Here is a 12799-nt window from a genome sequence, read left to right on the forward strand (position 1 = left end):
TTAACCCCTGTTGTGTGACACATTCTGTTGCATAGTTCAGCTGCTTCCATATGTTTCTATTTCTTGTGTGCTAGGAACTCTGGACCCTATATCTCTACCAGAGATTCATGTGTCCTATGCACACCTCACCCTGTGTGTTGTATAGAGTGCTTCAGGCCAGAATGTCCAACATCAATGTATTGTCATTGCCATCAACCTCATTTATGGAGCTGTGATTCTCTACTTACCATGTATTCAGATATGATTCTATTCTCAAGTTAGACCTTGGATATTTTACTAAAACATCCAAGACACTCAGCTCAACACTTCATAAAAATATCTGAGTATTTCACTCAGAAGAATGTAAGAAACCAATTTGGCTTGAGCTACCTCCTACACTTTTGTTGACTATTTTGACCTGTCGTAGAGCTAGCCTGAAAGCATCATTCCAAGAAGATGATGTTTCTGGGCCAGAATACCCACAGCTGTATCCTCATAAATAGATGGTGCTTGCATGGGTAGAAATGTCTTGATCTGATTAAAAGTGCATCGTCTCTTGCTGTTTTGCACCAAAAGTAATTAAGTGTTTCATCATTTGGATATTTAAGTGATGACAGTGTGGAAGAAAATGGCTGTGTGGGACAGGAAAAAAAAAAAAAGAAAAAAGGACTTGAAGGGGAAAGATAGAATGACCACACTATAGGAAAAAAGGCTGACAGAAAGTGCTTCATTTCTATAAATGAATAGTTGCTCAAAAACCCAAACTCATTTCTGTTGAGTCAATTCCGACTCATAATGAGCCTATTAGATAAGAGTAAAACTGCCCCATAGGGTTTCCAAAGCTATAAATCCTTATGGAAGCAGGCTGCTACACCTTTCTCCTGCAGAGCAGCTGGTAGGTTCAAGCCACCAACCTTTCAATTAGCAGCCAAGTGCATTAATCATCATGCCACCCGGGGTCCTAAATGAATAGTAAAATCAAAGCCAAACCCACTGCCATGGAGTCAATTCTGACTCATGACAATTGGTCATTAAGGAAAGCAGTCTTGTAGGGAATTACAGAGTAAGGCAATATAACACCCACATGCCTGAGAAGCTTAGGGGAAAACATTTGCATCCCACTAAGCACTTGACTCCACCACTTGTTTGTCAATTTGTCATACTGTTTTGGTTTTCATGTTGCTGTGATGCTGAAAGCTATGCCACCAGTGTTTCAAATACTAGCAGTGTCACCCATGGTGGATAGGTTTCAGAGGAGCTTCCAGACCAAGAAAGACTGAAGGGAAGAACCCAACGATCTACTTCTGAAAAAATCGTCCAGTGAAAACCTTATGGTTAACAGTGGAACATTGTCTGATATAGTGATGGAAGATAAGCCCCTCAGATTGAAAAACACTTAAATTATAACTGGGAAGAACTGCCTCGTCAAACTAGAGTTGACCTTAATGAAGTAGATGAAGTATAGCTCTCAGGACCTTCATCTATTGCATGACTTAAAACAAGAAGAAGTAATAAATAAGGACAACAAAAGAAGAATTGATGCATTTGAATTATGGTGTTGGTGAGGAATATTGAATATATCATGGGCTGTCAGAAGAATAAACACATCTGTGTTGGAAAAAGTACAGTCAGAATGCTCCTTAAAAGTGAAGATGGTAAGAGTTCATCATCTCCCATACTTTGGACATGTTATCAGGAGGGACCAGTCCCTGGAGAGGGACATCATGCTTGGTAAAGTAGAAGGTCATCAAAAAAGAGGAAGACTCTCAACAAGATGAATTGACACAGTAAAGTAAAAATGGGCTCAAACAACAATGATTGTGAGAATGGCACAGGACCTAGCAAGGTTTTGTTCTGTTTTACATAGGGTCACTATGATTTGGAACCAAATTGATGGCCCCTAACAACAACAAGTACTTAACAACTAATCACAAGGTAGTTGGTTCAAACCCATCAGGAGGCAACTTGGAAGTTAGGCCTGGCAATTTGCTTCAGAAATGTCACAGCCATGAAAATCCTATGAAGCAGTTCTACTCTGCACACATGGGGTCACCATGAGTTGGAAGTGATTCAAGGGCAACTAACAACAACAACAGCACAGTACATCTGCCTATTTTTTTCTTAAAGTTATCAGTTTGGACTTTTCCATTTTACCTTTTTCTTACTTCATAAATCTGCCAATTACCACATTGGTAGCAGCCATATACTTTTACTCAGTGCTGCATTATTTTATTGTGGAGGAACTCCAATACCTTCTTCATTCTTTTTTACCTTTACTCTACTCATCACTTTTTTCTTCACTTGTTCCACCACAACTAATGGGGCAACATTTTATAGTTATTATCTTCCAGCGGATTCTTTTGACCAAAAAATATTAACAATGGTATTTCATGACTGAGTTAGTATAAAGACAAATATATTAACATTATATTTTAAACCATTTTATTCAACCTCAGAGTTCTTTTTTTTTTTTTGCTTCTGATTTTAGAAAATATTCAAACATTTCATGGGCCACTAAAAGTATTGTGAAACTTTTTAACCAGATATTTGGAATATGAGTTCTATAGATAAATAGGCTCAAGTATAGCAGGGATTGTGGGGCTGGTGCGGGATCGGGCAGTGTTTCGTTCTGCTGTGCATGGGGTCGCTATGAGTCGGAAACGACTCGACGGCACTTAACAACAACAACAACAACAACAACAACATAGATAAATACAAAGTCCAAGGTAAGACCTTCCATGAAGAACTACCAGGAAAGTGGTGAATTCTTACACAATTCAAAATGTTCTGGAAGCCCCAGCTCTCTGTGAGTTTCCTTGCTATCTGCCTGTGAATGAGTCCTATAGCTCCATCTGTGTTTATAATGTGGTTTTCCAGGACAACCATTTGATGTGTGAGAGATGAAAAATTCCAGGTTATTGCACATCGTTGGCAAGCACTAAAGCCTGATGCAAGTTTATTAGTCATGATACCTAGTTGTGTTGTATCATTGGAAATAAAGTGATTTCATATTTTTTTCTAGAAATGAGGGGGAGAAATAACTAAATTTTAAGCCACAGTTCATACAGTTTAAATAACTTCTGGCAGCCAAAGCCTTCCCAGGTGTCTTTCTGACTCCCATCTAGTGCACTATGGGTGGTCCTCACTAACGTCCCAGAGACCTACTGTCTCCTTACCCCCATGTGCACCCTGCCACCAGCACACTGTGCTGTGCTTGCCACTGTGTTTAATTCTTCTCTGTGGCACTTGTGTGTTTAGATGCTGCAAGAAAGAGTCACCTTCTAACAAATGGTAACTTTTATGGGGCAGGTACAAAAGGAATGAGAGTACCGAATCTAACTACTGTTGCTTCTGCAGATTTGTTCCCTGATACACCAACCTAAACTTGGTCTTACTGAACCCCAAAGGCAGGCCAGGAATGGGCACAGGGATTGGGGAGGAGGAAAGACTTTGCTGAGGATCAGCCCCAGGACCAATCCTTGGTGCCCTGGATAGCTTGTCCTTCCCAGGTGGAGATCACTCTTTCAGCATCCAAGGCAGGGATCTAAGTGGTGTGCTTTCATGTGTTTTCCCCTCAGTCTTTAACACCCATTTATCATGGGGAATGTGCCTGCCCTTTGTGGCAACAAGGTGAGCCAAGCTGGGAATCAGATGGGATCATCTGTCTGTTTTCCTCCTACGGTTGCTTGTAAGAATGAGTTTTTCAACATGAATGAAAACAAACCAACAAACAAAAACCTTAAGCCTTTTCCAAATCCTAATAAAGAGCAAATTATCCCCAGGCCTGATATGGGCCCACCCCTCATCCTGGCACCCTGTGACTTCATCTCTGCTTGCTCTGAGCTCCTGTGCCATCTCACCCCCTTTTTGCACTTTAAGGGCCTGGACTTTGCGGGATTCACGGCACACATGTTTGTGGGGATCTGCCTCGTCCTCCTGGTCTCCTTCCCCTTCCTCCGACTCCTGTACTGGAACAAAAAACTTTACAACAAAGAGCCCAGTGAGATTGTGGGTGAGTATCTGCCCTTCTTTATTCTTCCTCAAAGCTCACTGCCATAGCAGTATGTTTCCAGGGCAAGTTCCCATAAAAAGACAGGAGGAATTACCGCCCTTAGAAGAGTGGGAAGTGTGGGCTGTTGGAATACTGCACACGAAGTCCTAGGCTGTCCACTATGTCTTCGAGGAGTTTAAATTCATAAGCAATGTCTGTGCAGTTCTCTAACAAGTGAGGTAGGGGAAGTGAGGGCCTCTCAATCAATTGAAATGCCATGACATCATAAAAACACCACCTACAATGTAAAAAACATAATACCTCTACTGCAATAGTCTAGTACCATGTAGTAATTTGAGCATTAAGTGTGATTACAAAATTAGTAACATAATTTAGTCCTTGTCAATCAAAAGAACTTTGGAGAGGCACTAGCCAACAAGAGGAATTGCAGCTACCTCATTACTTTGCATTTTCCTCACATAAACATTTTATAGTAGACATTTTACTGAGAACAATACTGATTGAGATACATTAGGAAAACTAGATTATTTGGGACACAACAGCTGCTCTTGTGGAGGTCCAAATGTAGGTGCTGTGAGGGTTGCTGGGTGACTGCTGCCAGTGGGTTGGCTGAAGTAGGTGATGAAAATGCTTTTCTTCCCTGTGGGGCTTTAGAGGGCATGGTTGACTGGTGTCCTCAGCAATTGTGAGAGTCTATATGGATCAGAGATTTTATTTTTATCTCTTCCATCCCATGTTGTTCCTCTACTCTTGTGTTTTACACTTTCTCATTTTTCCTTTATTTTTAATAAGATAATCAAATCTGATTACTATGTGAACAGCTGGAGATATGAGTGTGTTCTTGACAACATTCAGATTGTCTGGTGGTGATTATGTGTGGAGATTTTATTTCCTTTCATATGTGGTGTTCAGGTTATTCAGTTGACTTTTTTATTCTAGTTATGAAAACACTATTTAGTCAGAGTGCTACCAGGAAAAAAAAAAAAAAGGGACATTAAGCAAAGCCTCCTATTTCAGCAAGTATTTAATGACTAAATACATAAAGAATTAGACTATTCTTGTGAATATAAAGGACTCCCTGTGTGGCTCAAATTTTTAATGCACTGCACTGATAACTGAAAAGTTGATGGGAAAGGTTGGCAGTTCAAATCCACCTAGGTTGGAGTGCACCCAGAGGCACCTCAGAATAAAGGCCTGACAATCTACTTCCAAAATATCAGTCATTGGAAATCCTATGGAAAACAGTTCTACTCTGACACAAGTGGATCACCATGAGTTGGAATAGTTGTTGTTGTTGTTAGGTGCTGTCGAGTCATCTCCAAGTCATAGCAACCCTGTGCACAGCAGAATGGAACACTGCCTGGTCCTGTGCCAGTCTCATAATCATTGCTATACCTGAACCCATTGTTGCCCCCACTGTGTCAATCCATCTCATTGAGGGCTTTCTCCTTCTTTCTTGATGCTCCACTTTACCAAGGATGATATACTTCTCCAGGGAATGGTTCCTTCTGACAACATGACCACAGTACGTGAGACAAAGTCTGGCCATTCTTGCTTCCAAGGAGCATTCTGGCTGTGCTTCGTCCAGGACAGATTTGTTAGTCCTTTTAGCAGACCATGGTACTCTTAGCATTCTTCTCCAACACAACAACTCAAAAACATCAACTCTTGTTTGGTCTTCCTTATTCATTGTCCAGCTCTCACATACAAAATATGCAAATAGAAATACCATGGCTTGGGTTAGGCACACCTTAGTCTTCAAGGAAACATTTTTGCACTCATCACTTGAAAGAGGTCTTTTCCAGCAGATTTGGCCAATTACATCATCTGATGTCTTCACTGCTGCTTCCATTGGTGTTGATTATAGAACCAAGTAATATGAAGTCCTTGACAACTTCAATCTTTTCTCCATTTATTGTGAAGCTGTTTATTGGACCAATTGTGAGGATTTTTGTTTTCTTTATATTGAGGTGGTTAGCAGTCAAATACCTTAGGCACTATGCCACCAGAGATTCTCAATCCATACTGCAGACTGTAGTCTTTAATCTTCATCAGTAAGTGCTTCAAGTCATCCTCATTTTTAGCAGGCAAAGTTGTGTCATCTGCATATCACACGTTGTTAATGAGTCTTCCTCCAATCCTGATGCCACATTCATCTTCATTTAATCCAGCTTCTTGGATTATACGCTCAGCATATAACTTGAATAAGTATGGTGAAAGGATACAACCTTGATACACTCCCTTCTTGATTTTGAACTATGCAGTATCCCCTTGTTCTTTTTGAATGACAGCCTCCTGATCTATGTACAGGTTCCTCATGAGTACAATCAAGTGTTCAGGAATTCTCATTCTTTTCAATGTTATCCATAATTTATTATGATCCACACAATTGAATGCTTTTGCTTAGTCAATAAAACATAAGTAAACATCTTTCTGGTATTCTTTGCTTTCAACTAAGATCCATCTGGCACCAGCAATGACATCCTTCTTTCTACATCCTCTTCTGAATCTAGCTTGCATTTCTGGAAGCTCTCTGTCAATATACTGCTGCAACCATTTTGAATTATCTTCAGCAAGATTTTACTTGCATGTATTAATGATATTGTTTGCTAATTTCCACATTCTATGGGATCACCTTGCTTTGGAATGGGTACAAATATGGATCTCTTCCAGTCAGTTGGCCAGATAGCTGTCTTCCAAATCTCTTGGCATAGACAAGTGAGTGCCTCCAGTGTGGCATCCATTTGTTGAAACACTCAGTGGGTATTCTGTCAATTCCTGGAGCCTTGTTCTTCACCAATTCCTTCAGTGAAGCTTTGTCTTCTTACTTAAATACCATTGGTTCTTGATCATATGCTACCTCCTGAGATAGATGAACATAGACCAATTCTTTTTGGTACAGTGACTCTGCATATTTCTTCTGTCTTCTTTTGATGTTTCCTGCATCATTCAATATTTTTACCTAAGACTTAATTTTTTTCCTCAATTCTTTCAGCTTGAGGAATACTGAGCATGTTCTTCCCTTTTGGTTTTCTAACTCCAGGTCTTGTCACATTTCATTATAGTAATTGGCTTTGTCTTCTTGATCTGCTCTTTGAAATTTTCTGTTCAGCTCTTTTATCTAGTCATTTCTTCCATTTGCTTTAGCTACTCTCCACTCAAGGTCAAGTTTCAGAGTCTCTTCTGACATCCATTTTGGTCTTTTCTTCCTTTCTTGTCTTTTTAATGACCTTTTACTTTCTTCATGGATGATGTTCTTGATTTGATCACACAATTCCTCTGGTTTTTGGTCATGGATCTTCAATGCCTCAAATCTATTGTTTAGATGGTATCTAAATTCAAGAGGTATGTTATTAAGGTCATACTTTGGCTCTCATGGACTTGTTTTAATTGTCATCAACTTCAACTTGAACTTGCATATGAACAGTTGATGGTCTGTTCCACAATCAGCTCTTGGGCTTGTTTTGGCCAAAGATATTGTACTTCTCCATTGCCTCGTGCCACAGATGTAGTCAATATGATTCCTGTGTATTCCATTTGGTGAACTCCACATGTATAGCCAGCACTTATGCTGTTGAAAAAAGGTATTTCAGAGATGAATAAGTTGTTGGTCTTACAAAATGCTATCATGCAATCTCCAGCATTATCTCTGTCACCAAGGTCATATTTTCCAACTACCAGTAACTCTTCTTTGTTTCCAACTTTTGCATTCCAGTCATCAGTGATAATCAACATATCTTGATTGCATATTTGGTCAACTTCAGAGTGTAGAAGTTGCTATAAATCTTCAATTTCTTCATCTTTGGCTTGGTGGCTGGTGCATGAATTTGAATAATAGCAGTATTAACTGACCTTCCTTATAGGCATATGTATATTATCCTATCACTGACAGAGTTTTACTTCAGGACAGATCCACACAATTCCTCTTCAATTTGTCATTCCTGTCATAGTAGATCATATGGTTGTCTGATTCAAAATGGCCAAAACCAGTGGATTTCAGCTCACTAATGACTAGGGTATTGATTTTTATGTGTCCCATTCCATATTTTACAACTTCCAGTTTTGCTAGATCCATACTTTGTACATTCCATGTTTCAACTATTAATGGATGTTTGCATCTGTTTCTACTCATTTTGAGTGATTCCACACCAGCCAATGAAGGTCCTGAAAGCTTTACTCTGTATCATTAAACTCACCTCTACTCTGAGGGATCAACTCTTTCCCAGTCAAATTTTGAGTGCCTTCTGACCTGATGGGATCATTTTCTGGCACTAGATAGGACAATGTTTTAGGGCTATTCACAAATTTTTCTAGGAATATATCAGACAGTGTTACACTGCTGTCATAAGGTTTTCAGTGGCCAATTGTTTGAGAAGTAGATGGCATCTTCCTTGTAATTATTGCATAGCAATTGGTTTGTTTTTTCTTTGTGTGTGTGTATGTGTGTATAAAAAATGGTACTTTGAATGAAATCAAGGTACAAGAAGTTCCTGAGCAGCCCCTCAGTCTCATTCTGATGAGGGGGGATATGTGTAACTACAAAGACCTAACAGCCTTGCCGCCTGTCTCCCAGCTGAACATAAGTGAGGAGAATCAGCTTGGGATGGGGATGGTGATTGGGTCCCAGCACAGGTGCTGGTGGAGAATGGAGTGGCCCTGCTGGCAGCAGAGCTGTGAAAGCTTCCTGTGGAAGAGGACTGACTGACCTTTTAATTAATGGTGTAGTTTGATTCATTTTTTGGAGGAAGAGTATACTATCTTTACAAGCATTGCTAATTTCTCATCCTGGTGGTTTATAGGAGGAGCTCTGTTGGTATAGTGGCTAAAGTATTTGATTGCTGTCCACAAGATCAGTGGTTCATACCCACCAACTACTCCACAAGGTTTCCAAGGCTGTAAATCTTCATGGAAACAGAATGCCTCATCTTTCTCTTATGAAGCAGCTGGTGGTTTTGAACTGCTAACCTTCTGGTTAGCAGCCATATGCTTTAACCACTATGCCACCAGAGCTCTTTCTTTGGGAGTACAAGATATCAAAAACATAATTGGCATTTTAGCTCTGTAGTTCCAGGGAGCAGCAGGTAACAATGTGTACTCATAGGTTTTTCCAAGACATGTTTCTCTTTTAAGATCTTTTTTTTTTGTATGCCCCTCAGTCTATCACACTTCAGTGTGACAGCCACACCCACAATTTCTAATAGAAAGAATTTATGGGTGCTGTAGTGATCCATTCAGATATTTTAACAGGAGATGTCCCTGCCATCTCTTTCATTTAATTTCTGCTGTTGTAGTTGGATTTTAATCAGCCTTTTTAAATCAAAACATTTCTAAATTTTATCTGTTACTGTTTAAAGGTGAGGATTTGCCTTTTCCAAGCCTACAAGCCTCTGATCTCTGTATTCTCTCTTTCCTTTTAAACTCAGGTGCAGATCTGTCGTTATTTTCTGAGGTTTTTTTTTTTTTTTTTTTTGACATTAATTTGTCAAATGTGGCAAATAGCAATCCACAAGTGCTAACATTCTGTTTCTTAGCCTCTTCATTTAAAGCTTGTTAATTGTGTGCATTTTTTCCCTTACAAACTTATATAAATGAAAGTTTGCCACTAAAGAAGCTTTAATGCTTTGATCTATATTTTACATTTTCTTTGATACAGCAACATGTCATTTCTTGCTACCTTTTTTGTGTTTGTTAGGACAGGTTGCATTGCACTGTGGCAGCCAATGACCCCCAAATCTCAACCCTAAGCTATGTATATGGGTTTCCCTTGCATGCTCATGGCCATCACAGATCAGCAGGGATTAGGATCACTGTCATACTTCAAAGGCCCCAATTTTTGGGTTAATCATCTTTTTTTTTTTTTTTTGCTTTAACAATCAGAAATTTATCCTGTCACAGTTTAGGAGGCCAGAAATAGGAATTCAGCGTGCTGGCTCTAGGGGAAGAATTTCTCTCTCTGTTGCTCTGGAGGAAGGTCTTTGTCTCTTTGAGCTTTTGCTCCTATTGAACTTCATGTGGCTTCACAACTTTCTCCCTCCATCTCTGCTTGCTGGCTTACAGTGTTTAATCTTTTTTGTCTCAAAAGAGATTCATTTAAATAACACCCTGCACTAAACCTGTCTCATTCACATATCAAAGACAACCCTTTCCCAAATGGGATTATAACCACAAGCACAGAGTTTAGGGTTTAGAAAACATATTTTGAGGGGACACAGTTCAGTCCTTAACAGCGGTAGTGGTGACAGGAATGACATGTGGTGAAGGCATCTAGTTTGTGAGGGGGCAGTATGAAATGCCATTTTGCAAGTTCAGTATGCTGGCAGGCATCCCTGTAGAAATTTGTCCCTTGAGGCAACTGGGAGAACAGAAACACAGGGGACAGAGTAGGGACAAGATCACTCCCTGGAGAGAGTTGATATTCATTCAGGGAGTAGATCTGTTCACTGAGAAGGTAAGTGTAGTGAAAGGAGGTCAGAAAGAAAAGCTGAGGACACAGAGGGGAGGACAGGCATCTGAAAGTGTGCAGGGAAGAGTCAGTCAGAAAGGAAGAAAGAAAACATAGGCACTGTAATGTCACAGAGGCCAAGATTCCAGAAAGAACCCAAAGGCAGGAAAGAAAAGAGCACTGAAGGCTGCTGGCCTTTGGTAGTGTTTTTCACCCTGCTGGACCAACAGGAGAGCATTGTGAAACCAGTGTGGCTGTGAAGCCAACTTTGAAAATAAGAGCAAAAATGTCAACAGAGTATGTCTCACATAACAAGGACACCATTTATGAAACTTCTTTTGGACTTATGGAGATATATATATATATGGTGGTACAATGCCTAAGGCATTTGAGTGCTAATCTGAAGGTTGGCAGTTCAACACCAGTGGCCATTTCACAGAAGGAAGATGGGATAATCTACTTCCATAAAGATTTACTGCCTTGGAAACCCAGTGGAGGTCTCTATGAGTTGGAATTGAGTCAATGTCTGCGAGTTTGATTTTATATGTGTGTGTGTGTGTGTGTGTGTATACCACAACATTATTTCTTTGGTATTCTTGCCAAAATATATGACCTCAGGCCAAACATTAAAAAAGCAAAAAAACAAAACAAAAACCAGACAAACCCAATTGTTACATTCCTTCTAGTTGATTTCAACTCATAGCAACCCCATGTGACAGAGCACAACTGTCTCATAGGGTTTCATAGAGTGTCATCTTCATGAGATCAAGGCACTCTGGTGAAGTAGCGATTAAGTATGTGGCTGTTAATCAAAAGGTCAATTGTTCCAACCCACCAGCTGCTCCGTGGGAGAAAGATGTGGCTGTCTGATCTGTAAAGATCATAGCCTTGGAACCTCCATGGGACAGTACTACTCTATCCTATAGGGCCACTGTGAGTCAGCATTGAATCAATGACAATTGGGGTTTGAATCATTAGCAGCCCAGTGCTTAACTGTTGCACAGTCAGGGCTTCTAGGAAAACCCAACTGAGAAGTGTTTGACAAAGTAACAGCTCATGTTCTTAGGAAATGTCAGAGTTCAGAATCATGGTCATGGGGGACATCAAGGTTAATTGGCATAATGCAGTCCACCAAGACAATGTTCTACATCCTACCTTGGTGAGTAGTGACTGTGCTCCTAAAAACTTGAGAGATGGGAATGAAACTCAAAATCACAAAAAAGACCAGGTTCACTGGTCTGATAGAGCCTGGTGAGAACTTGGAGACCATGGCCCCTAGTTACCCTTCAAGTCTGGAACTGAACTCACTCCTGTAGCCTCCAGACAAGCAATAGACAGCTGTAAACAGTGAACACTCATATCAGGTAGATACACCCCTTAGAACTATCAGTCATGGGAGAACAGAAGGGAGAAAACTCAGGGAGCAGGAATGCATAGGAAAGAATGACACAGAGAAGAGGCAACTACAGGGAGGAAGTGGGAAGAGAGCTGCCACACTCTGGGGAATTGAAGTCAATGTCATGAAACAAATGTATATGAACCACTGTATGCAAAATGAACCTGCCCTGCAAATTCTCACCCAAATCACAATAATAATAATAATAAAACTTGTGAGATACCATCTAAAGTGCAACTATCACTCTCTACCTTGTATCCTGCTGTTTGCCAAGATCAAGGGACAAAAGAGTGATCCTGAAGGATTTTCCACAAGTGACTAAATTCTCCCCAGCTCATTGGATGAGAAAGGGAAAAATGGGAAATATTCCGTGAATAGTGTAAGTGATTACTACACTCAGAAATGTGTATTTTGGTTAAACATACAGAAATTTTGGGGATGAGGAGTTAAAGGATGCACTCTGAGAATCAATGTTCTGGGGAATTGTAAATTCCGGATGATGAGACAGCTCCTTACAGCAGTAGCCAGCAGAGGACGGAGAGATGGTTCCACCAGCTTACTAGAAGGAAACTTAAGCTCACAAGCTTTGTTCATGTGGGCTATAAGCTAGACTGACCCTATCTCCTTTCCACTTCCCAGGAACTGCAGGGGGTACTCTGGTTTATACACACTCCACAAGGTGCATGGTTGTTATTTTTCACCTTCTTCAAGGTTGGTATAGATTTGAATGTAACACCTTTGTTGTTGTTGTTGTTAAGTGCCGTCGAGTCATTTCCAACTCATAGCAACCCCATGCACAGCAGAACGAAACACTGCCTGATCCCATGCCAGCCCCACAATCCCTGCTATACTTGAGCCCATCATCACAGACACTGTGTCAATCCATATCATTGAAGGCCTCCCCCTCTTTCGTCGACCATCCACCCTACCAAGCATGACATCCTTCTCCAGGGAATGGTCCCTTCTTACA

General features: G+C 40.4%; 1 protein-coding gene across 1 annotated transcript in view; it reads left to right on the forward strand.

Annotated features, from left to right (window-relative positions):
* The window catches only part of OCA2 (OCA2 melanosomal transmembrane protein), a 574440-nt gene that overhangs the window by 121225 nt on the left and 440416 nt on the right, over window positions 1-12799 (forward strand). Inside the window, exon 13 of the mRNA XM_007945979.1 lies at window positions 3859-3991. Coding sequence (XP_007944170.1) covers window positions 3859-3991 — 133 coding nt within the window. The remainder of the gene's footprint in view (window positions 1-3858; window positions 3992-12799) is intronic.

The sequence above is a fragment of the Orycteropus afer genome, unplaced genomic scaffold, assembly GCF_000298275.1.
Source record: "Orycteropus afer afer isolate SDZICR_OR568_19922 unplaced genomic scaffold, OryAfe1.0 scaffold00146, whole genome shotgun sequence".
Taxonomy (NCBI): Eukaryota; Metazoa; Chordata; class Mammalia; order Tubulidentata; family Orycteropodidae; genus Orycteropus; species Orycteropus afer.